Source organism: Malania oleifera, chromosome 5, assembly GCF_029873635.1.
Source record: "Malania oleifera isolate guangnan ecotype guangnan chromosome 5, ASM2987363v1, whole genome shotgun sequence".
Classification (NCBI taxonomy): domain Eukaryota; kingdom Viridiplantae; phylum Streptophyta; class Magnoliopsida; order Santalales; family Ximeniaceae; genus Malania; species Malania oleifera.
Window position 1 is genome coordinate 55,054,963 of NC_080421.1, and position 26,334 is coordinate 55,081,296.

At 37.1% G+C, this 26,334-nt stretch overlaps 1 protein-coding gene across 4 annotated transcripts in view; it reads right to left on the reverse strand.

Annotated features, from left to right (window-relative positions):
• The window catches only part of LOC131156307 (ubiquitin carboxyl-terminal hydrolase 5), a 73,625-nt gene that overhangs the window by 37,365 nt on the left and 9,926 nt on the right, over positions 1 to 26,334 (reverse strand). For all 4 annotated transcript variants that reach the window (XM_058109883.1, XM_058109880.1, XM_058109882.1 and 1 more), the window contains exons 2-6: positions 20,965 to 21,219; positions 19,557 to 19,701; positions 19,372 to 19,431; positions 12,613 to 12,708; positions 11,737 to 12,156 (exon numbers count right to left, since the gene is read on the reverse strand). In XM_058109883.1, coding sequence (XP_057965866.1) covers positions 11,737 to 12,156; positions 12,613 to 12,708; positions 19,372 to 19,431; positions 19,557 to 19,701; positions 20,965 to 21,219 — 976 coding nt within the window. The remainder of the gene's footprint in view (positions 1 to 11,736; positions 12,157 to 12,612; positions 12,709 to 19,371; positions 19,432 to 19,556; positions 19,702 to 20,964; positions 21,220 to 26,334) is intronic.

Below are 26,334 nucleotides of genomic sequence, written 5' to 3' on the forward strand. Positions count from 1 at the left end.
TCCTCTTCTTTTCCCTAAACTTTTCCATTAATCTTCTTAAAAGATAAATAGCTTCTGTGGTAGATCTCCCAGGCATAAAACCAAATTGATTTTTTGAGATCTTCATTTCTAACCTTAATCTTTGTTCAACTACTCTTTCCCATAGTTTCATCATATGACTCATAAGTTTAATTCCAAAATAGTTATTACAATTTTTAATATCTCATTTATTTTTGTATATAGGTATTAAAGTGTTTTTCCTCCATTCAGCTGGCATTTTCTTAATTTTTACAATTGTATTAAATAAATTAGTTAACCATATAATTCCATTATCACCCAAGCATTTCCAAACTTCAATTAGGATGTTATTTGGTCTCATAGTTTTTCCATTTTTCATCTTTTTTAGTGCAAACTTAACTTCATTAACTCTAATTTTGCGAATAAATCTTATATTTTTAGTCTTTTCCTCATTTGACAATTCTAAGTTTAAGCCTTCTATTTGATTTTTGTTAAACAACTTACTAAAGTAACTTCATCATCTTGCTTTAATATCTTCGTCCTTAACCAAGACAATATCATCCTCACTTTTTATACATTTTACATTTCCTAAGTCCTTACTCTTCCTTTCTCTAGCTTTAGCAAGTTTAAATATATCTCTTTCCCCTTCTTTTGTACCTAATCTATCATACAAACTATTAAATGATCTATATTTAGCTTCACTAACGGCCCTTTTTGCATCTTTTCTTGCCTCCTTATATTTTTCAAAGTTATCTCCGTTTCTACATTTTTGCCACGTTTTATAACAAATTCTTTTTGTCTTTATGAATTTTTGTATATCTTTATCCCACCACCAACTTTCTTTGCTATTCGAGAACCTTCCTCTTGATTCACCTAAAATTTCTTTTGCTATCTTTTTAGTAGAGCTAGCTAATCTATTCCAAAGAGTATTTGTATCTATCCCATCCTCTTAGGTCCAATCCCCATCTTTGATCATTTTATCTTTAAATTTTATTATATTTTCTCCTTTTAGGTTCCACCATCTAGTTCTCCTACACTGGTTTATTTTATCCTTTTTCTTCCATTTTTTTAATACATATATCTAACACCAAGACTCTATGTTGTGTGGTTAGGCTTTCACCTGGAATAACTTTACAATCCTTGCATGATAAATGATCTACCCTCCTAGTTAAAAAAAAATCTATTTGACTTCTATTTTGTCCACTTTTAAAGGTTATTAAGTGTTTTTCTCTCTTCTTAAAGCAAGTATTCATTATACTAAAATCATACGACATAGCAAAGTCTAAGATCATCTCCCCAGACTCATTTTTGTCTCCATATCCATACCTCTATGTATTCTCTCATAATTTTTATTATCTCTTCCAACGTGTCCATTCAGATCTCCTCCTATAAATATTTTCTCAGTCTCTGGTATGCCTTGTATAATACTATCCATATCTTCCCAAAATTGTCTCTTAAGATTTTCTGCTAAGCCAACTTGAGGAGCATGAGCACTAATGATATTTATTATCTCTTGTCCTAATACCATCTTGATTTTTATAATTTTATCCCTTACTCCAATTACATCCACAACGCTATCTTTTAAGTTTTTGTCTATAATAATGCCTACTCCATTCTTATGTTTTTCTTTTCCAGTGTACCAAAGTTTAAATCCTGATTTATTGATTTCTCTAGCTTTCTCCCCCACCCACTTAGTTTCTTGAAGGCAAATTATATTAATTCTTCTTCTAATCATTGTATCCACAATTTCCATGCTTTTACCCATAAGTGTCCCTATATTCCAAGTTGCTAATCTAATCCTAGTTTCCTGAACTAATGTCTTTACCTGCCCACGTCTAGAATAATGCAAGAACCCTCGCATATTTGACACCATACCCGGGTGCCGACACGGCGCGTAGCTTCGGGGCGACGACCTAGCCCACCCTCGCCCACTTTTCGCTACACCCGAGTGGTTCAAGTGCAACGCGTCGCTCGTAGGGGACGCCCCAGCAAATATTCGGTATGGATTCATATCATAGTGATCTGACAAATTTTACACTGGCTGTCAGCTACCTAACGCAACCCTCCTCCTTAACCCGGGCTTGGGACCGGCTGTGTGTGAAAAAATTAAGACATTAAGTGCATCACAGGCGGAGTTCTAATTTAGACATAAATAAAATGTTGTAAGTTTATTTTTTCATATAATTTCAAAAGCATTTGTAATAATATTTTGTTTCAATAAAATTAAATAAAGTAAATTAAGAGAGAAATTTCACTTCACTCCTAAATTTTTTATTTGAATTCTAAGGAAATTTCATTGTATAGTTAAAATTTCGACAAGTTTCGCTAAAATTTCAGGATGATTTGTTGTGATTTCAACAAAAATTATGCAAGATGGAAATCGACTGCCATTTCAATTTCGAGGGTGACGGAAACTAGAAATTTCGACAATTTCGTGGAAATTTAATACCATGGGTGCAATTGGGAGCTGCATGTGCAGGAAGTGTTGAGGTTAGATATGCATTATTGGTCCACAATTTAACAGCTTAAGCTTTTAGGTCTAGTGATGGGTTAACAGACCAAAGTGTGCATTTGCTCTTTCAAGAGTGGAGAGACCAAGATTAAACAAACATCTCGCAAAACAGCAACAGCCAACTGCCAATAATCCGGCAAGATGTCTTAGCACCTACACCAATATCGATCGAGCTCCTCCGACAAAAGCAAACCTCTCTTCCTCTCCTACTGCCTTCAAGATAGTGGACTAGTGTCGCTAGAGTCCAAAAGAATGAAGGATTGTAATGAAGCTTCTAATTTTGTCTGTGCCTACCTAAGTTTGCTATCATGTTAGCCCATTCGTTACAGCAAAGATAGGTGCCACACACCTCTTTGATTGTGAATATGCTCCACTTGTTCAATCGTGGTAGTTTTTTCCTCTTTAAAGGATTTCCCGACCATCTCAGAAGCCCTTCTCTCGGAGCAACTTCCGTATTTGAACTTGCATTCACGTCAGCCCTCTTGGTACAAGGCCCATCAACTCTCTTACTCGAAGTACGTAGTAGCGCCTTTCAGATTCTTTACTGGTTTCTAGTCCTTTTCTTGCATTTGATTTAGTCTATCATCATTCTAGGGGGAAGGTCTAAGATAAGTGACCATTCTACAATGAAGATTGAGAGAAATTTTTAACGCAAACTGCCTTAATCTTATAGCATTCTAACTTTCAAATTTTGCATGGAGATTCATTTCATTTATCTTATTGAAGGAGGAAGAATTTTTGTGGATTCTGAGATCCTTGGGAGTAATTTGTTCAAGCCCTCAAGGGGCAGCAACTGGGAATTGGAGGGATGTATTTTTCAAAAGAGGAGGTTGAGTTCAATTGGGCTTGTGTAGAAAGAAAGGAAGATTTATTTGCATTGAGAAGCTCTCTCTCAGAGGTCAAAGACAAGCCCTTCATATTCCAGAGGGTAAGCAATATGAAGGATGACAGAAGTTTATGGAAGCCCTAATGATGCTGTCAATCAACCTTGAAGAAAATCATAGCATGAGTCAATCAGATTGTGGCACAATGAATATCATTCACCACAAGGAGAAATCAAAAAAATCCATTTTTTTCCAAAGGCTCTCAAAAACTTGCACCTTCACCAAGGTTGATCAAGATTGTCAAGCAAAAGGGAGGGAGAATTTTCTGGAGGAGCCTTGGCCAATATTACAGGGAAAAGGGGTTTTTTCACCTTGCACGTAATGATCTCCCACATTTTGACAATGGGTTTGAATTATTACTTCTAACACAAGCAATGAGAGTTGAAAAACTGAGCCTCTCAATTATGGGCTGAGAAGGGTTGTTATTAAAAGAGTTGAGAAAGGTAAAAATATTGTGGCCTCTAGCTCTCTCCAAGAGGTGGATCTGAGACCCTCTTGCACTAACGATAGGTGCTTTAATTGATTAGGGCTCCTCTTTTAGTGGCCAAGTGGTTAATGTTGGTGGAGTTGAAATGGGGGAAAATTTAATAAAGGAGGTAAGGCAAAGCCCTCCAAAGAAACTAAAGGGAGAGGATTCAGAGGCACATTGCCAAGGAGACTTGAAGGAAAAGGAGGAGAATCTAGGTAAGGTAAGGCTACATGGAACAACAAGAGGGGAAATGTTTCTTCTACTAGTGACATACGACCATCTCTCAATTCAGCTGATGGGGAATTAAAAGGGATTTAGAGATTCTTGATAATAGAGGGGAGGAACTTTATGCACCAAATGCAAGGGAAGGGATCAAAGGTCTCTGATATTGAAGATGACTCAAATAGCATTTGTGAGTCTGAGAAGGAATTGTTGGTTGATCAACAAAGAGCTGACTTAGATTTGGATGGAGGGCATACCTTGGCACAATTCACAAATGGACTTTTTGAAAGTAAAGAATGGAAGCCTTGGGGCAATGTGATGTTCACACGCAATACTCGCATCAATTTGGGGGGAAAGAGTACTCAATTTATTTTTGGCACTGTGCAAGTAGGAATAAAATGGTATTAAACACAACGTAAACTAGAAGAAAGACGTGATTAATAAGGGGTCTTTGTCCCCTGTCCCTAACCCTATTCCTTTTGTTAGTGAAGAGGTGGTATTGATGAAGAGGAAGCTATCTCTATGATTGATTCAAATTCTTCTAAATCTAACAAAGGTGTTGTTTCCCTTCTTGTTCAATCCATTTTTCCTTTTGACACTTTATGCCAAAGGGAGGGTTCTACTAGGGGAGGCACTTCTGGTATTGGTTTTGGGAGATAGAGAGAGAGTCTTTCTAATCCAAATAAACTCCTTGAGTACTTTGTCTAAAATTAGTTAGCCCCCGTTGGGGCCGAGGTGAAATTGGCTTTCAATTTAGAATATATGAGCAGAAAAAAATGAAGGTCCAAAAAGAGCTAAAGAACCTAGTTTCTTCTATCAATTACACGGGAGGGAGGGAAGTTGGAAAGGGAGGGAAACGAGTAAAATTATAAAGATCATCAGTTGGAATGTTTGAGGCCTAGGGGACTTTAGAAAGAGAGGGTTAATTAGAAAGGTTTTACTTGGAGAGGTATTACTTAGATATTCTCTTGATATTGTTTTGGAGTAGAAGACTAAGCTTGAGATTGTAGACATGGGGGTTGTCACAAGGATTTCGGAAGAACATTGTGAGGATTAGGCTTTTGTACCTTCTCAAGGGTTAGCAGGTGGTATTATGGTGTTGTGGGACACTTGCTTTATTTTTAAAGTGGACAGTTAAGTAGGGTTCTTCTCTCTGTATATTGGTAAAAGTAAAAGGCTTCTAGACTGTCTTTAAAATTGCTTTTTTGGATGAGCATTATTTTGTTTTTAGCTTTTGCACTCCTAATTGGATAGTAAGAGGTGATTTTAATGTTGTGAGGTTTCCTCAAGAGTATAAGGGAGGAGATAGGGTTATTACTACTGCGCAGAATTTTGATTTGTTTATTAGAGATTGTGGTTTAAGAGATCAAATTTCACATGGTCAGTCGGAGGAGCAAGAGCGGTGGCAAGCAGGCCTAACAAATAAAGAGGAAAATAGGAATTTGTCCTAACCAAGAATTCAAAGAAAGATTTACAATAATAGTCTCCCAAAGAATCCAACAACCAATATCAGCTATCATTTTCAGAAGATACCCAACAATTATTCAACATAATCAATAAAGAAGATAACTCAATTGTTTCCCTATCATTCAAGGCTCTCCTGAAATGGAAATCCCAAAAGGGTAAAGGACCGTCCGAGTCTATTCTAAATGAAGAAATGGGATCATTTTTGCCTTTGCTCAATCGAAAAAGGCAAGAAAAAGAGGTGGAAAAAACAACATTCCCCCATCCATAGGTCTTTCCAAAAACAGATATTACAACCCTTACCCCAAAAAAATTTAGTATAGGGAACAAAGAGAGGGTAAATATGAGATATAGCTTTTCATGCACTTTTCGAAGAGCATCTAAAATTTGGGCTCACCATTCACTATCACTGCATTCACATTAGACATACAGCCTTTCATCCATCTACGCCATCTCTCTCCAACCCCCTTCCACAAAAAATCTTATCCATAAAGCTCCAACTCACTCTATCATAAGCTTTTTCTAAGTCCAACTTAAAAACAAGCCCCTTCTTCTTCCTCCTCATATCCTCAACGATTTCATTCACAATCACGATTGCATCTGCAATCAGTCTACCCCCCACAAAAGCACTTTGGGCTTTAGAAATAGTCTTATCAAGCGCCACACTTAACCTCTTAGCTAACACTTTGGTGATTATTTTATAAACATTCGAAACTAAAATAATCGGTCAATAGTCAAAGATCTTGATAAACCTACTTTTCTTAGGCACTAAAGTTATAAATGTAGAATTAATACTCTTAAAACCCCATTCCAATAGAATTCATTGAAAACCTTCATCAGGTCATTCTTCACCACCACCCAACAATCTTGATAAAAAGCTAAATGAAAACCATCCGACCCAGGAGCTTTATTCCTCTCCATCCCAAAAACTATAGCCATAACTTCCTCTTCCTCAAAAGGTCTCTCTAATCAAACTATCCTATCAACAAGCAAAGGATCCCACTCTAATCCTTCCACCATTAGTCTACTCTCATCCTCCTTAGAGGCAGTTACATCAGCATATGAAACAATAACCCCTTCAACTCCCTAATCAAATTCTTCTTCACTTTTCCATTGGCTATCCTATGAAAAAATTTAGAATTATTGTCAGTATCTCTAACCCATTTAAACTGTCTTCTGCCTCCAACTTCTCATATCCTTAAAAATTAGCTCTTCCAATTTTTTCTTCAGAGAAACATTTTCAACCTCTTCCTCCCTAGAAAGGATCATTCCTCCCTTTCTATCTAACTCTCCTAGAATAATAGACTTTTTAATCCTAATATCTCCAAACACCTTCTTATTCCACATTTTCAACTCTTTCAACCTCTTCAACTTCTTCATAAATCTAAAACCCTCCTAGACCCATTCCACTTCCTCAGTCCACAAGTCCCTGACCAAGGTCTAAAAGGAGCTATGCTCTAAGCACATATCTCAAACCTGAATGGGGTGGGGCCCCAAGGAAATTTCCTAGATTCCAACAAGATAGGAAAATGATCAAAAGTGGGTCTAGGTAACACCACTTGAGAAAGATTAGGAAACTCCTCCTCCCAGTCAATGGAAAACAAGAACCTATTAATTCTATTAGCAACCTCCCTAACCCAACTCACTAACCAAGTAAAATTGGCATTTGCCCAAAGGAAGATCCCTCAACCCACACTTCATGATAACCAAATCAAACTTCTGCATAGAGACATTAACCTCGCCACCCCTCTTTTTTCCCCGAGGGAACCAGACTGCGTTAAAATCACCACCCAATAACCACCTCGGCGAGCATAATCTAGAAACAAAATATAGCTCATCCCAAAAATTTCCCCTAAGAGCAGGCCTAGAGAGACTGTACACAAAGGAAATCCACCATTGACCCCTATCTCTAATGTCAAGCAAGACAGAAAGAAATAAGAAACCCACTAGTAATAGACCTAGTGTCCCACAACACTAGAATGCCGCCCCACCATACACCAAGAAGGTACAAAATCCCAATCCTAAGACCACCCTTCCCATCTATTAACTCAAGATTAGTCTTTGAGATTAAGACAATATCAAGGGAATTCCTTAACAAAACCTACCTAATCAAACTTCTCTTCCTAACATTCCAACTAATAGTCTTCATAGTCTAACGCGCTTACCCCCTTTCCCTGCCCCCTTCCCTCCTCCATAATTGATGGCAGAAATCAAAATTTTTAATTCTTTTTCCACCTCCCTTTTTTTGCCTCTCGTAAGTTTTTGGACTCACCGTCTCACCCCCAATTTAACTCTAACTCCTGTAGGACTCACTAACTTCAGCCCCATAACATTTAAGAGCTCATTCAAGTCTCTATAGTCCCTCTCATTAACCCCTCAACCAACACCAAAGTTTCCCTCATTGTAGCATAAAGAATCATCAGAAAAGGACTGAACAAGAATAGGAAGAATATCTTTTCCAAGTTCCGAAGAATTCCAATTGCCCATTGGAGCAGCTATCTCCTCATCATTGCCCCTCCCGAAACCTAAAGGACTAACACCAACACCCACCTTAATAAGAATAAGCTCAGCAGCAGAAGACAAATACCCCTCATCAATCAAAGTTGTCTTTTGATCACACTTGAGCGTAAAAGAACTATCTTATCCTTGCCCGATTTCAGAGGACAAAAGAACTCTCTTCTGGTGCAAGCTAAGGTATGTGAGACTGCTTCTTACTCAGTAATAATTATTCTGCTTTTTCATCAAAACCCAAATGTCCAAGAAGTTCTTCCCAATTATCTTCTCCTCCCATATCTAACTCCCTTCTCAACTGATCAACTAAAAGGTCGAACTCAGAATCACAAAAGCTGCTTAGGTTATCATCTGCTTCTGAGCACTTCTCATCCTCACTGAACTCGTCAATTTAAGTATCTTCATATACAACTGAATGCGTGCCTTTGCTGCAACTTGGGTCAGTTAAGAGAACCTGCCCTCTTTCTGCTGCATTGATTGTTGTACCAGGTCCTCTATACAGGCCTGCAGCCTAGTTACCTCATAAGGTATCTCTACTTCCCCTTCAGCCAATTCAGCCTTCTCCACCCCTGATTCCATATCCAGGTATTTGGGAAGATCAGTCATATCCTTTAACCTGAGTATGCTCGTTGGAAACCTTCACCTCTGGGCAGATTTCTGTATTTACTTCCACAATTATGGTCTCAGTATTTTCCTTGCTGGTTTTTTCATCATTCTTTCAGACTTGGGTACTAACCTCTGATCTCTTATCTTCTAAGACAGACCCAACACCCCTTTGGATAAAGCTTGGCCCACTGTTCTCTTTCCTTTTAACCCCATTTACTGACTGTAAGAGGCCCACTAGTAACAGGCCCAAACTTCCCTCTCCCAAGCCCAGAATTATATTTGGAAGAAAATTTAAAATTGCATCTGGGTAGGAAAGTTGGAAAGTCTTTCCTAAAATCACAAGATTCTCCATCATTCCTTTTGAAACCATCCTTCCCCTCGCTGGCACATCGCTGGCGACCTCTGCGAAGGATAGTATCTCTGGTTGCCTCGAACCCCCACTCTGCTCCTTCATTAACATCTTGTGGCTAATTATGTTCAAGACACCACAGTCTGAACATCTAAATATAATCTCCTTGCCTTGCTCAGATGAGAGCTGCAGTAGAGCTTCAAAGAAATCCCTATAGCCTTCACTGTGCTTAATCTCGGACACAAATAACACTTCATTTCACTCCTGCAACCTCCTTTTCAACTCGTAGGAATAACCCCAAAATATCCTAGTGAACATTACAGCTATAGTGCTCATGAACAGTGATCTACTATATTACAGAGAATAGTAATTGTGTGCAATATTCAGCACAACTCCCATATTAATCCTCCGCCATTATCTTCTTTTGGTTGATAAATTCGCCCTTTTTTGTTTTCCTTTTATTTTCTGATTACATAAGCATTTTTATATAGTTTTTTGATAATGGGATTGTAGGAAGGAATGTTAATTCTACTTCTATTACCTTCACATAAGCATTTATAGATAGTTTTTTGATAATGGGATTGTGGGAAGAAACGTTAATTCTACTTTTATTACCTTCACAACCCAAGACGCATAAATCCATTAAGGTGAGGGATTTTTAGGTGTATCAATCTAGCAACTAGAATAAACAACATTTTAGCTAAGGTGCCAACGAAATAGGCTAAGTGAGGCTTTGGATGTTATCATTGCTTGTTACCAAATTGCTTTTATAGGGGTTCCCAGAGTTCAGATGCAGCATTGGTAGCTAGTGAAGATGAGGAGGACATGAAGCATAGTCAAAGGAAGAGGGTTGTTCTTAAGTTGGGTTTTGAAAAACATATGATAGGGAAAGTTGGAATTTTTTGGACTGGGAAATAGGGAGGAAAGATTTTGATTCTAGACAAAGTCAATTGGGGGTTGCCTTTCCAAAACCCTTTATTCAGTGATAGTTAATGGTGAACCTAAATTGTGGTTTAGCACTTCGAAGGGGGTTAATCATGGTAAATGTTCTTAGCAGGATGATTAGCTGTGCGTGCAGAGGGATGTAGTGGAGGTCCATAGGGTGTAGTTCTGATGATGTGTCATCGTTTCTTGCTTGCTAATGATACTATTTGTTTGATTTCTCACAAAGGTTCTTTTGCTAGTTTGCTCACTTTTTGCAAGTGTTTGAAAAAGTTTAAAGGTTAAAAGGTTAATCTTTCTACATGGTTTGGTTGGTATAAGGCCTTTTACACAGGTTTAAGGGGTTGACAGGGTATGCTATTCATAGCTGGCACATTCCCTATTTAGGTGTTTTATTGGGCAGTAATCATAATGTCCTTTTAGGATCCTATAGTGGCTAGGAGTTTGAAGCCTTCAAGGGGAACAATTTTACTTTAAGATTCTTTGACATGCATTCCTCTTTATTTTTTCTCTTTTCAGTCCTCGTTAGTGTTGCCCAGAACTTAGAAAAGTTAATAAGAGAATTGCTGTGGTTCGGGGTTCTATGGATCATTTGGCTAGTTGGGAATCATGGTCTTAAATTTCCAAGAAACTTTTGAAATTTCCATCAAAATTTCCGCTTTTGACCACCCTTGAAAGTGAAGTGTCAAATCAATTTCCCTTTGACAAATTGTTCATCAAATTTTCATGAATCATCTGAAATTTATCAAAATCTTGAGATTTCAATGAAATTTTGTTTAAAAAAAAAAATTAATGATTTGAAATTATATGAAAAATTAAACCTAGATATTAGCTATAACATTGCATTTGACCATTTGTTTCTTAATAATCTGAATTTAAATAATATTCACTTGATAATTCCATTTAAACTAATTGAATATGCTTAATATGATTATTATATTACAGGTATTGCACCTTATACACCAAAATACCTGTCCACGATGTATAATATTGCATTATTATATCTAATAATAGTTTCTAGAGTTCCATAAAGAATTCCATTTTTACTACTAATTTCCATCATTTTTTACAATTGAAAATCAAAATCAAAATTAGCATCAATGCTGAAATTTCCAGTCTTCAAAAGATGGAAATTTCTAAGGCTGGAAATTACAGTTGAAATCGAAATTTAAGACCATTGTAGGACAAAGTGAGAGGGTGGTCTAGGTTTGGAAAACCCAGTTTCCAAGTACATTGCGCTGGTGGATAAATGGTGTTTATGGCATTTTTCTGTATAGCTTAGATACCTCTGGAATTAGGTAATCCGAATCAAATTTGGACTCCAACACAACAGTTGAATGCCAAAGATAGCATTAATGCAACTCCTGGGAGTCCCACCCATACAACATAACCTTGCAGGACTCTACACTTAACTCATATGCTATAAGATTTGTGAATAGGAAAAGAAGGGTGGAGGAGATGATCAATGATAATCCCTTGATTTTTAAAAAATTAAATTAAAAATTTTAAAAACAAAAAACAAAAACAACAACAACACTAACAATCAGTTTTTCTTGGATCCAAATAGAAAATCCAGGGGTGGAGGACATAGGATTTGGCAGTGATAGCACCTTGAGGACAACAATATGTTATTTACCAAAAAATAATTCCAATAATTGAACAAAAAATCTATCAAACCAGAATTTACCACTGGCACTCAACATTTGAACTAAATCAAAAATTTGTGATGAAAAAAATTAAATATAACCTCCAAATATATAATATTGAATCAGAAACTTACAACCATGCCTAAAGGGTTCTGCCAGTTTATCTCTTGATAAAAATCTTCCCGAAAATATCTGGCAAACTCTGGTGTATGAACAAGGCATTGAATTGCGCTATTCATAAAACAAGTGTTCCCAAGATTCAACAGCCCAATCAGGCCGCCAGAAGACCCTCTTGTACTAACACCACTGACCCCATTTGTGTTATCCAAATCTCTAAGTGGGGAAGTCAGATTTTGACTCTGTGACAGCTCTGAACTGCAGCTCCTAGACACATTCTTGCTTGCAGCTAAACCTCCTGCAATTGATAAGCTTGACTTAGAAGGCTCTATAAGAACAGAAGTAGCTTCCTTATCTGCAGATCCATTTTCCTGAACAGAACTTCTGCAACTTCCAAATGCAGTACTACTGACATTATTAACGACCTCCACCAGAATCTGTTCAGAAATTATTTGGAGAGAGAGAGAAACAGAAAGCGAGATGTTAATTGTAGATAACTGATAACATATTAGTGTGCAAGTCTTCATACACATACAAATCATATAACATGTTTTAACTAGAACAAAAAAAAAACAAACTGTTATCTTTGGAGCCCAAAATCACTCTTAAAGAAAACATGAGAATGGAGGATATGTTTCTTCAATAATATTGCCTTAAAATATACTTGCCAAATTAAGGTAATTATGACTAAAGTCAACATAGATGACACACAGAATTACATTCTCAAACCACAAATACTGATTGCATACAAAGAATGACAAGTAATTTTATGCTTGATTTCATATGCATTTAGCAGCCAGCAGGGAATATCAACATAGAGCATATTGAATGGAGAACTTTTTTTCCCAAAAGGTATATACTGGTTTTAAAATGGATGCCAGAAAGCAACCTACATCCTGATCCATCTGTATGTTGGCGTCATCAAGTGTTTTATCCATATCATTCATCAAAGCATGTTTCCGATGGCCATAATAATCCCAAACGCAGACCTGAAACACAGGAAAATATGGATGCTCAAAAGCTGAAATTTTGAAAATTAAAATTGTTTTAAATCTGAAATTACATTAAAGATTCAATTAAGAAAATTCAGAACTTAGGGTTAGAGATAGAGAAGAGAAGATAAGAAACAGCAGCCAAGCAGCAGTTTCCCCAGAGCTTACATAAAGCTCCAGGTCTGCACTATTATATATTATATCAATTAAAAAAAAAGGACAAAAAAATACCCCCCTCTCACCACATAATTACTAGAATAGCCTATTCTTTTCTAACATTCTCCCTCAAGCTGGAGCCTGGGAGCGTATAAATATCACTAACCCCAGCTTGGTACAGTCAATATACAAGGCAAGCTTCAATAAAGCCTTTTTTTCGTCGCCTAACTGATCCTCAAATTTCACAAACAACGCCTTTACAACATTCTTCAAGACAACATCCCTCGCAAAATGAGGGTAAACTTCAATTTGCTTTGTCCTCTCAAAAAACACTGGTCACAGCTTGACTATCACACAACATATATATAGGCTTCACTACCAAGAACCCCATATTTGACATGACAGACTTCAACCACATAAGTTATGAACCACAACTCAGTATTCCACTTCAGCACTAGATCTTATTACAGTAGTTGTTTCTTGCTACACAAGATAACAATATCGCCTCCCATGAATGTACCGTGGATAACTAGTATTGTGGATAACTAGTGGGCCTTTGTCAACAAAGCCAGCCCAAGCATTGGTACAGTTTCTATTATATTTATATATCAAACCTGTGCAAGGATAGACTAAGAGATATCTTAGATTCCTACAGATAGCATCCCAATGGTTGTTTGCGAATTTCCATTAGTTGACACACCACCCCCATAACCAAAAATATATTAGGTTTAGTGACATTCAAGTAGATCAACTTGCCAACCAATTGCCTATGTCGACATGTGTCTTCGAAGTCCAGTCCAACATCCTCAAGACAAACTTATGTTTGTATTCGTTGGAGTATCAACTAATTTAACTCCCAAACACACCTTTCTCGCTTAGCAAGTCCAGGGTATATTTTGCTGAGATAGATTTAACCCTTTCTTACACCGTACAATATCAATACTAACAAAGTGACGCAGAGTACCCTAGTCGTTGATTTGAAATTTTGCTTCAAGCCACTGCTTAACATCAGTAATCCACTTTAATCAGTCACATTCATATATCACCAATATAAACTACTAGAAGTACCACGCCTCTCTCCTTTTTACAAAAAAAAGACCAAATGATCAAAGCAGCTCTAAATCAAATGCAAAGATCACCGTACTTGTCAAACCATGCTCAAGGAGACTACTTAAGACCATAAATGGCATTATGCAACCTCCATATGGTCCTCTCCTAAGCAACATACTTGGGAGGATGCTCCATGTATACGTATTCCTGCAAATCTCCATACAAGAAGGCAATGTTCACATATTGGCACAAGGACAAATCAAGATTAACCACCAATGAGACTAAAAACAAATAGCATTTAGTCAAGAAACAAAAGGGAGGAGGTCTCAAAATAATCAATACCATTTATTTGGGTGTACCCCTTGGCTTTCAATTGAGCTTTAACGCATTCAATGGAGACGTCAAAAAGATAGTTGATGGTGCAAACTAACGACACCTAACCAACTCCTTCGTAGAAGAAATATCCACCAAATCCCAAGTCTCTCAAAGGGTCAAGGCTTCCATTTCCACATCCATCATCACATGGGGGAAGAATAGAAACCAAGGAAATGGGCAGGCAAAAGAACACATAGGACTAGGGAAGTGAAGAAACAAGACATAATGTAAGATAAGCAACTACTGCTTAATACATGTTCAGGAACATTTCCTATGAGCAATTGGCAAGTCCAAGTCACATTGGGAACCAGAAGTCGAAACAATGAAGGGAAAAGAAGCAACTACATGTTAGTAATGATGTATGTGCCCCCTTTCCATTCCTCATAAACCCTCAACTGTTTCTCTATGTCAGTAACTAATGATTTCAAAAGGCAAGTGGAAGTTTTCTCCAAAGGAATAAAGGTAGGAATAGGAGGACCAACACATGAGGAGGGACGAGAAATTTTTTATGGACTCAAAATAGACTCATCCAAGGAGGACCTAACAACAGAGAAATTATGTGTCCCCTAAAAAAATTAACATGGTGGGAGTACATTAATTATCCTCTCCAATGCCTTGCCAACTACACATTTGAGTTAAGGGGCTGGTGTAGAGCATTGTTCTGAGAATGGTGGGGGTTGTGATCTGCTAGATCAAAATAATGTAAAAATCAGAGAAGTCAAGATGAGAATTTAAGGAGAAAGAGCTTGATGTTATGAAAGTAAAGGGTAAGGAAATGATGATGGGGGTTGGTTATTATTCTCCATCGACCAAGAGTTCAGTGAGGAGGAGGATGATGAGCTTAACAATCTAAAAGAGGTTGGTTGCTGATCAGTTAATTGAAACCCATGCCCTCAGATATGTATAAGTTAATAAGGAATCTTTTAATGATTATGAAGCATCAAGCTTCAACATTGAAGAATTGGGGGACGGTGACCCTCAAAAACAAGGGTAAATAGCCCATTTTGAGTTTTAGGAAGGGAATACATAAGCCCTATAAAACTAAATCTCATATGGAGAAGGATCCTGCCCTACCCTTTAATGCCACATCCATATTGTGGAAAGGGAGATCCATGTCTTTCAAAGGGCAGCAAAGAGGGTTGACAGCGTGTTTGGGTATATTCCGATCAGGGACAATAGTAATTTGGTTAGCCTTGGGATTTCAGTTGATGCACCTGCACTTTTGGTTCAAGAGGGCTGCTGCCAGGATGATATTTAGAGGATTACTAATGATAAGGGGCTAAATCTATAGGGGGGATAAATCTACTGACAAGGGGAGGAATTCCTCTAGGGTTTATGGATGCCTAGTACACAAACAAGATAACTTGGAACGATGAAAAAATATGCAATGAACAATGTTGAAAGTACTTTGTGTGTTGTGAAACCTCAAGAAGGCTTATGATGAGTTAGTTGGGGGTTCTTTTATGAACAACGCTGAAAGTACTTTGTGCATTGTGAAACCTCAAGAAGGCTTATGATGAGTTAGTTGGGGGTTCTTTTATAGAGTGTTTAACAAAAAAGGCTTTGGAATTAGGGGGAGGAATTGGATTAGGGGGTGTCCTAATATTTATTCTTCGGCAATTACTAAATATTAATGGACAGCCTAAAGATTGGTTTGCTTCTTCTAGGAGAATCAGGCTAGGAGATCCATTATCCCCCTTTCCATTTGTCTTTGTGGTGGATGTGTTGAGTAGATTGATAGATATCCACAGATAATGGGGTTGTGAAGCATATTAAGGTGGGTAAGAAGGAGGTTGCAGTGTCTCATTTGCAATTTGCAGATGACATCATTATTTTCTTAGATGACTATGTTGACTCTGAACCATGGCTTTATATTGCAGTAGGGGGTAGTGTATCGAAACGGTAACGGGTGTAACAAGAAGCGGGAGTAGTGGATGTGTTATATAACGGGAAGCGGATGTAACGGCCGTGAATTTTTTTGAAGAACACACAACCTTGTGCATATTAGTGTACTTGCATGTTTTAAACTTTTAGCCCTTCTTAGAAAGATTTTTAGTGTATTTTGAATCCTTTAGTTCGAACAACTAAGTTATTTGGTAAGGGCAACAAGTTTACATTTGCTTTAAACCACCATTGATTGAAAAATTACGTGTGCGCGTATTTATACTTCTCATTGTTCTTATCTGTGATAAATTCTTATGTGTGCTAAATTAATTAATAAAACAAAATACATTATACACTCCATTAATCTATTAGACACATAAGACATACGAATAATACAAATATAAAATAGCTAGAAAAGAAAGAAGGTTGCAATTGAAAAATATAGAACATAAATATCACATTACTAATATTATCAAAATAAAATATTTTCCCTAGCAAGTTAGTATTTTCAAATTGTTAATTAATGCATCTATTGTGAGTATTTAAAGAAATAGTAAATTTTGTTTCATTGTCATCCTCATTACAATCTTTTCCTTCTCTCGCCACTAGGTATATTAAGAATGATATATGAAAGAGAGGGAAAAAGTGAGAAGAAAAAGTAAAAATTAAAATATTTTTTTCATGTAACAGTCCTATAGCGGTTACGTAACGGCTGCTACAGCCGTGAATTTTCTTCCCACCGATTTCGCGGTGTGTAACAGTCTCGGTAACCCAAAAAACGGTTATGTAACAGCGTTACGTAACAGTCGCTGCCTTTATTTAAAACCATGCTCTGAACATTCTCACTATTCTACAAATTTTTTAAGAGTGTCTCTGGTCTTAAAATTAATAAGGGGAAGAGTGGTATTAAACCAGTTAATGTTAGCCCCAAGAGGGATTTGGAGCTGACCTCCCTAGCTAGGTGTGGTGTTTTAGAGTGATCTTCCATCTATCTAGGAGTTCCTTTGGGTGGTAAGCCTCATTCATTAGCCTTTTGGGATCCAATTTTGTCGTCTAAGGTAGGTAAGCGGTTGTATGGTTGGAAAGGAACTTCGTTTCTTTAGGTTGTAGAATCGCTCTCATCCAGACCAGCCTTTCTGCTATTATGCTGCATTTTTTTTTTTTTTTTTTGAATCTCTTTATAAGATTCTGTCAAAAACCAGAGAGGATTATGAGGGATTTTCATAGGTCATGTGTTGGGAAAAGGAGAGATCAGTTGGTTAGTTGGGAGGTGGTCTGTAGGTCAAAGGAAGAAAGAGGGTTGGGTCCTGGTAATTTGGTGTCTAAAAAGATTTCCTTGTTGGTTAAATGGTTGTGGAGGTTTCCCTTGGGAGGTAAATTCTCTCCAGCACCTGGTAATGAAAAGTAAATATGGCTTACAAAATAATGGGTGGATGCTACTATGGGCATTAGACACTCTTTAGAGAGTCCTTTTCCCATGTTTATCCTTCTTTTCTTCCCCTTACAAAGCTTGGTAGAGGTAACATTGTTACATTTTGGGAAGGTTGGTTGGGGGTGGGGAGCATTATCTTATTACTTTGCTTGTTTATATTTTCTTTCTTCCTGTCCTAAGAATGTGATTTCCTCATTTCTTATTCTTGAGAGGGATTTCTTTTATTGGATCTTGCATTTTGGAATGGTTTTGAATGATGGAGAGGTGGAGCCGTGGAGGAGCTGTCTAGGTTACCATATCTAGAGTAGGAGTGAGGGTAGAGTTTGATCTTTTGATTCTTCAAGGGATTATTCATTTATTCATGTATTATCTTTCTTCGTTTATCTTAGTAAGGTGATGAGGTTATCCCTCTTTATTGACATAATTGGGAGGCTAAAGTTCCTTCTAAGATAAAAGGTGTTTGTTTGACTGGTGACCCTTAATAGAATTGACACCAACAAACTGCTCCAGAGTAGGATGTGTCTCATTTGTTTATTCATTGTTCTTTTGCAAGGATCTTGTGGAATACTCTTTATGGGATCTTGGTGAAATATGCACCCTATCCAAATTTGGTGGAAAATCTTTTGACTATTTCATTTGATGGATTTGGGAAAGGCAAGGATGTTAAATGGTTGTGGAAGTGTGCTCATTGTGCTGCATTATAAGGAATTTGGCTAGAAAGATATGCTAGAATTTTTATATCAGTGCAATTTCCTTGGGATAGGATTAGGTACTTGGCTTCCCTTTGGGCTTATGGTCCAGAATGATTGCTTGATTAGGTTAATGTAGTTTTATTTTCTTCTTTTCCTCTTGAATGCAGACCTCTGTTCCCCTTTCTCCTTTTTTGCAACTATTTCTTCTGATTCTCAATAAAGTTTCTTTTCCTATCAAATAACCTCTGGCTCTTTGCCTCTTAATCATCTCAATCTCAGAGCTAGCTGGTTGATAAATGTTGAGTTCCTCCTGTATACCCTTCAAAGATGCTAATTGATAAACCTACCTTCTTGATCATATTTGAAAAACTTCTCATACAGGTTAACTACAAGAGAGTGATTTTTACCTTGCAATTAGCTTTCATGGAGATCATCCATGACACAAGATTGCAAACAATCAATCATCAATACACGCAGTATCAAAAATTGAATCATGCCACAAACAGCCACTAGAAGATCAGAACAACAACAGCAGCAGAATGCTTGAATCAGTATGCAAGTAATTTTTATGTCAGCAAATCACAACAGACACACACAGCATCCAACCAAGGATGCTGCACATCTGAACCAACAGCAAGAGTGTCCTAAACAGATTTCAAACCAAACAGAAGCAGAATTGAGAAAAATTAGAGAAAGATAAGAAAAAAGAGAAAACAGGGTGTCCAAAATCTACTCAGATAAATCAGATTTAGGGAAGATCAATGCTCTGATACGATGTAGTAAATATATAATAAGTCGAATATTCAATGAAGAAAATTCAGCACTTGGGGTTAGAGATGGGGGGCAGAAGAAAAGAAAAAGAAGAAGCCAGGTGGCAGTTTTCCTAGAGCTTATGTACAGCTGCAGGTCTGCCCTCTTCTATATTAATAATAAAAAAATTGAAAAACAAGAACACCCCCACTTACGCCACATAATTACTAAAATAGCGTATTCTCTTCTAAAAAAAAATATTGACCAAAGAAGATCTGAAAATACAGCATAAAGAAGAGCTTGTGTGTTTGAACATTTTACTTGCTCCGAATTAAGATCGAAAATTTCACACGCTCTCCTGTGAAGTTCTCCGACTGTTTCCTGCCCAAAATGGTAGATCTTCAGATAAGCTGTTCAGCAAGCACATGTGTTATATGTCAATTGGAGTTGGTGTGTGCAGTGCAGTTACGGATAAAAATCATTCATCATAACACCTAGCATCATACCTTCTTGCTTATTCTTATCGTCGACTGGTCACCTTTTGGCGTCACAAGGAGTTGAAGACGCAAAGGGTACACCTCTACAGCTAACTCCATCTGAGAGAGACCAGAATTGATCACTTTCCTCGCTAATGTTGGGCCCCCTCCGTACCTAAAAACAAATGCTAATATTAATCCTTAATACTTCATCAACACATCACTAAAGAAGGATGGCACTATCTAAAATAATTCAATTTCAAAACACTTGGCAGCCATGTAAAGATAGCTCCAAAAGAAACAAAAAGCTGTATTAACAGCCATTGGTTATTTCAAAGAAAAACCAAGTTATAACCACTATGGCGTGGATTAAGGTTTTGACCAGTCAAGTGTCATTACTTCAATACAAGTGTACTGCAGATATAAGGAAGGCTTTTGCAGACTTCCATCTCAACTGGATAATTCTGGTCATTCATGGGCATGGACCCATTTTAAGTCCCCATCAGCTCATGAAAATAAATGAAAAGAATTCACAATTGTTAAGGCTTGATATACATCATTGGCCCACAAGCCACAACATAACAGCCTAAGCTTTAGGTAAAGTGGTAATCTAACATGGTATCAAAGCTATGGTTGCCAGGAAGTCCTGACCTCCTCATTTCTAGCCTTGTTGCCCCCATTTATTGTTTGTTCGTTAAGAATTATTTTATTCCCTGTAATGGATGGTGTTTATCGTTTGTTTATCTCTCCATGTGCACTTGTACTGCACATGCAGGGGAGTGCTAAGGCCAATACATTGTTGGCCCACAACCTAACAACTTAAGCTTTTATGTAAAGTGGTAATCTAACAACAATTTTAGATTGCAATTGCACAATTAGAACTTTTCAATCATTGCAGAGATGACTTTAGTTCACTGCAAAATTTTAGAGGTTTCCAGAGAAAAGAAATATATTTTAATATTTCTTTTCAGAATTAGCTAGCTCTTTTATAAAGTAAGAAACAGTCAGGTATTTTAGTATGTGATCGGCTCTAAATAAATTGTCTGTTATATTAAACATTTACGCCAGGGTAGCTCTTTCCTTGAACAAGTATTCCCTCGATCTAGACCTTGTCAACCGGCACATCATCCAACATTGCACTAGAGGAGATTATATCACTGCCTTTGAACATTCTTTGAACTTAGGTAACACATATCCTACAGGCTAAAACAATGAAAGTCTTTTATATGATATGTAGCTTTCCATAGTCCATACTCAAAACATATGTAAATGTTATATATAATATCCAGCATGACAAACATTTTATAAGTTCATAGCCATCCACATCTGTGTCAAATAATTCAGAAAATGCTGAAAATTGTAAAGAAAAACATGAAACCAAAAAGATGGAGGCAAATCCTCAAGCGAAGCAACTTGCCAAATTCCCATTCACACTCACCACAGATACAGTTGGTTCCAAACTTCTTGTGGGAGTAAGACATAATCACGACCTTCAACAAGAGTCTCATGAAGCTCAATTCCCACAGTGGAGTCCTCCGATGGTGCATCATATATTAAATCAGAGTTGTCAATGCCAGAAGGCCTTTTCAAAGCACTAGAATCAACTGAATCACAATGCTCTAACAAACAGGATCCATCATTGGTGATATTTGTTTGATCTTGGTTCACATAGTCAAGCCAATGTTGCCACCATCTGTGAATAGCAGGTCAAAAGTGTCAAGAAAAACACTGCCTAGCAAGTAGCTTTGACCAAAAAATTCAGAAAAAGAAAATTATATGCTGGAAAACTCCATGTAATGAGGACAATATTTCTCTTTCCTTTTTTTTTTTTTTTTTTTTTTTTTTTTGTCCATGTCAAACATGCACAAACAAAATGGCATATTTTTTTTTATAGAAAAAGAACTTCATTAGATAAAAAAGGAATTTACAAGCAGGAGAGAAGACATCTTGATGTAGAACAAGAAGCAAGATCTTGGGAAGAGCCATGTGCGAGAATAATTAAGAAGAATTGGGGGTTAAGGGATTGTTGGGTATAATTAGTAGTTTATTATGTATTTAGTACAATTAGTATAATATTATGTGTATTTTTGGGGCTTGTTTGTACTATTTGTGTAAAGTATGGGTTTATTTGCAATTCATGTAGTTTTAGGGGTATGTGTGTAATTTTATGTGTATAGGTTTTCTTATAAATAGTGTAAGAAAGCCACGATGTAGGCAGTAGTTAATGAATTTGAATTGTTGAATTGAACGTGAGTTCCCCACTGGTATCTCCTTTCTCCTCCCTTCCCTTTCCTTCTTCTCTTCTAATTATCCCAGGACTGCAAAACTTGATGCTGCCCATGCATCATTTGGTATCAGAGCCCAACCACGATCTCTTTCATCCATTTCAATTCCTCCATCTTTTCCTTTCAATCTTCTTCTTCCCCCTCTTCTTCTCTTCTTCCTCACCCCACTGTTCTGCAACTTCTATCTCCCTCTGTTGCTGCTTCTTCTCCTCCTCTGTTCTGTAACTTCTCCCTCACTCTCTGCTGTTGCTTCTTCTTTTTTCTCTTCTTGTTCTCTGGTTTTCTACTCTGCCTCTGTTCTGTTCTGTCTCTCTCTGCCCTGTATCTAACCCTCCATCCTCTGTTCTGTTCTCTCACTCTCTGGCCTGTATCTAACCCTCCATCCTCTGTTCTGTCTCTCTCTCTTCTTCTTCTACATTCGTCCTTCTTGTGTTTTCCTCTCTATTTCCCTTCCATCATTCTCTCTCCCATTCTTCTCTAGTCTGAAATTTCAGTCAAAAAAAAAAAAAAAACTGAAAAGCAGTTCTGCAGTTTCTGTACTTTTCAGAAAATTGAAGTCGTGTCCCATTTTTCAAAACCCTAATTTCCAGCTCAGACTCTACAACACCACCCACATCACCAAAAACAGAACCCCCCGAAACCCCTCCCCTCCAATTTTCATCGCCCTCCGACGACTGTAGGTAACCCCACGCATCAGGCAAACATACTCCAGCCATCGGCCTTCAAGATTCCCGAGTGCCTTGTGTTTTTCTCATCACACCACTACCACCACTGTGCTCCCCACCCACTGATCTGCACTCTACTGAAGTTTCATCACTGGAATCTCGCCGCCGGTGACTCGCGCCCCATGCTCCGGCAACTGCAAGTGACAATTCTGCCAGGCTTCCTCTGCTGCCAGAATCGTGAGAAATTGGTTCTCACAATGAGAAATTGGTGTTTTCTCCATGATATTTTGATATGCAGAAGATATTTTGTTTGTGGACACTAAATTGCAAGCAAGCACAATAATTTTTGGCACAAAACCCTAGAAATTGTCCCTCCAGTATTAAAAATCAGGTTTTGTTACTGTAATTTATGAGTTTTCTCTGTGATTTTGTTTCGTTTCAGCAGGACAATCAATATCAAGGGTAAATTGAAGATGGTTTTTGAGAAATTGGGAGTACGGCTTGTCGGAAATTTTGTTAAAAGGTTGTGCTATATAGCTGCAGCATATACATATACATATATATATATATATATATATGCATAAAATCAGCAACATGGTGACAAATTTAGGACCAAGGAATGTCATTTATCATATCTTGGGCACAATTTCAAGCTTCTCACACCTTTCTCAAATGTGGAGCAAAGTTTGCAAAATCATTATTGATGGAATGTGTCCAATGAATGTGGTTTCCATAAATGGGGTACTCAGATGCAGCTTCATCTGGAATCTCACCCAGAGCATTATGAGATGTCTTGGGCTGATAACTCTATTGTACATGTTTACGGAAGATGTTTGGTTCCCATCCAAATGGGTGAATGTTTGGCTAATGTTTGGTGTGATATGCTACCTATGAAGATTGGCCATGTACTCCTTGGTTCTCCTTGCTTGGATGATTTGGGTGTGACTCAAGGGCTTGAGAATACATATGTCTTCCTCTATAATGGGAAGAAAATCGTTTTGAAGTCCACTCTACCAATAAACCAAGACAAAGAACCAATCACATTAACTCAACTTGAAAACACTACAAGCAAGGAAATGCATATGTTTGAAGACATCCAAAGTCTCTCAAACATTCCTATCATCGAGTTTGTCATCCCCGAAGTGTTCATTGATGCTAATTCTCAACTCAAGTCTATGGTGCTGCCAATGGAACATGGTTTCTTGTCCTATTCAAGCACTGGCTTTCAAAGAGTCCAAGTTTGCTTCTCCCTTTTGATTCTCCAACATTTCAAACTTCGAGGCTGAATTTTTTTCCAACTAGGGGAGAGTTGATGTAGAACAAGAAGCAAGATCTTAGGAAGTACCATGTTGGAGAATAATTAGGAAGAAGTGGGTTAAGGGATTGTAGGGTTTAATTAGTAGTTTATTATGTATTTAGTTTAACTAGCATATTTATTTAAAGTATGGGTTCGTTTGTAATTCATATAGTTTTAGGGGTATGTGTGTAATTTTATGTGTATAGACTTTCTTATAAATAGTGTGTGAAAGCCATAATGTGGGCAGTTGTTAGAGAATTTGATTGTTGAATTGAACGTGAGTTCCACCACTGCTGACAGCGAATGAACCTTACTAGTACCCTAAACTTCATGAAGATTTTGGCAACTCAAAAGTTAAACTTATATGTATTAATTCAAAGAAAAATTTAACATTAGATGCTAAGCTTCTGACTTTCAAAGGAAAGAGCACTATGCGTGCAAACTTCACCACTTCACCCTATACATAGCCTATTCTATACAGCATAAGCTAGTAATCCACTCTCCAAATCATCACGCACAAACTGCATACAAGAGCAAGCTACTTTATTAATGAAAATGTTTAAGTTGCATAATTTTAGAATGCAAATTTGAAAACAGAAACATTATTTGGAAACAATGAGTAAATTTGATAAAATGCCAAGGAGGTGTCACCCATGTACACATGTCACAGGCCAAACACTTCACACCTTGGGAGGAGTGGGAAGGGTTGTGCAACACTAGCTAAAGCACTCTTGCATAACTATTCAACCAAAGTATACAACAGTTTACCACAAGAACACTTTCACAACAGTTGTATGAAAAGTAAAAAGAAGCAATAAGCAATCCATGTAAGCAAATGACAAGAGTGTAGTAGACATTGAATCAAAGTAATTCATTAACAACAGCTCCATAAGCATCATGTGTTCAATGAGGGAGGCAAGTAGGCTAAACACGTTTAACAAACACTGGTGAGTTTTACAATATTGATAAATACTCACCCTCCCCAAAAGAGCTTTATATACCATTAGCTCCAGCACTAGGAAACATCAAAAGGATCAAGAAGTCATACTCTCATTCTATAATAAGGCATTGACACACTCAATTAACAAATAGAAGTTGTTTAATGAAAACCAAATAGAAGGCCTAAACTTAGAATTGTCAAATGAGGAAAATACTAAAAATATGAGATTTATTCACAAAATTAGAGTTAATGAAGTTAAGTTTGCACTAAAAAAGATGAAAAATGCGAAAACTATGGGACCAAATAACATCCCAATTGAAGTTTGGACATGCTAACGAAATTGTATGGTTAACTAATTTACTCAATACAATTATAAAAACTAAGAAAATGTCAAACGAATGGAGGAAAAGCACTTTAATACCTATATACAAAAATAAAGGAGATATTCAAAATTGTAATAACTATCATGGAATTAAACTTATGAGTCATACAATGAAACTATGGGAAAGGGTAGTTGAACAAAGATTAAGGTTAGAAAAGAAGGTCTCAGAAAATCAATTTGGTTTTATGCCTGGGAGACCTACCACAGAAGCTATATATCTTTTAAGAAGAATAATGAAAAAGTTTAGGAAAAAGAAGACGGACTTGCATATGACATTTATTGACCTTGAGAAAGCATATGATAAAAATACCTAGGGAAGATCTATGGTGGGTTTTAGAAAAAAAATGGTGTATGTAGTAGGTATACTTGTTGTCATTAAGGATATGTACGATGGAGTGATGACTAGTGTAAGGACTATAGATGGAGAAACTAAAGAATTTCCAATCACCATAGGTGTACATCAAGGGTCTGCTTTGAGTCCTTATCTTTTTGCTTTAATGATAGACCAATTGACTAAGAGTATTCAAAAGGAGGTTCTATAGTGTATGTTGTTTGCAGATAATATTGTATTAATTGACGAAACTAGGGACAGAGTAGAGGTTGAGTTAGAATTATAGAGAAAAGCTTTGGAATCTAGAGGTCTTAGGATAAGTAGAAATAAGACAGAATATATGAAATGTAATTTTAGTAATGATAGGAGGAATATTGGAGACAAAGTTAAACTTGATGATGAAGAACTAAATAGTACTTGTAGATTTTAATACCTTGGATCTATTATGCAAGCTAAAGGAGAAATTGAAGATGATATAATGCATAGAGTTAAAGCAGGTTGGGTAAAATGGAAAAGTGCTTCAAGTGTGTTCTGTGATCATAGAATACCCTTAAAATTGAAAGGGAAGTTTTATAGGACAGCTATAAGACCAACTATGCTATATGGATCAGAATGTTGGGCAACAAAGAAACATAATATCCAAAAAATAAAAGTTGTCGAGATGAGAATGCTTAGATGGATGAGTGGTATAACATTGAAAAATAAATTAAGGAATGAACATATTCGCGATAAGTTAGGTGTAGCTCCTATAGAAGATAAGATAAAAGAGGGACGACTTAGATGGTATGGACACTTGCAACGTAGGCCACATAGTGAACCAATGAGGAAGAGTGAGTTAGTTACTATGGGTGGCAATAGAAGGGGTAGGGGTAGACCTAAAATAACTTGGGAGGAGCTAATGAGTAAGG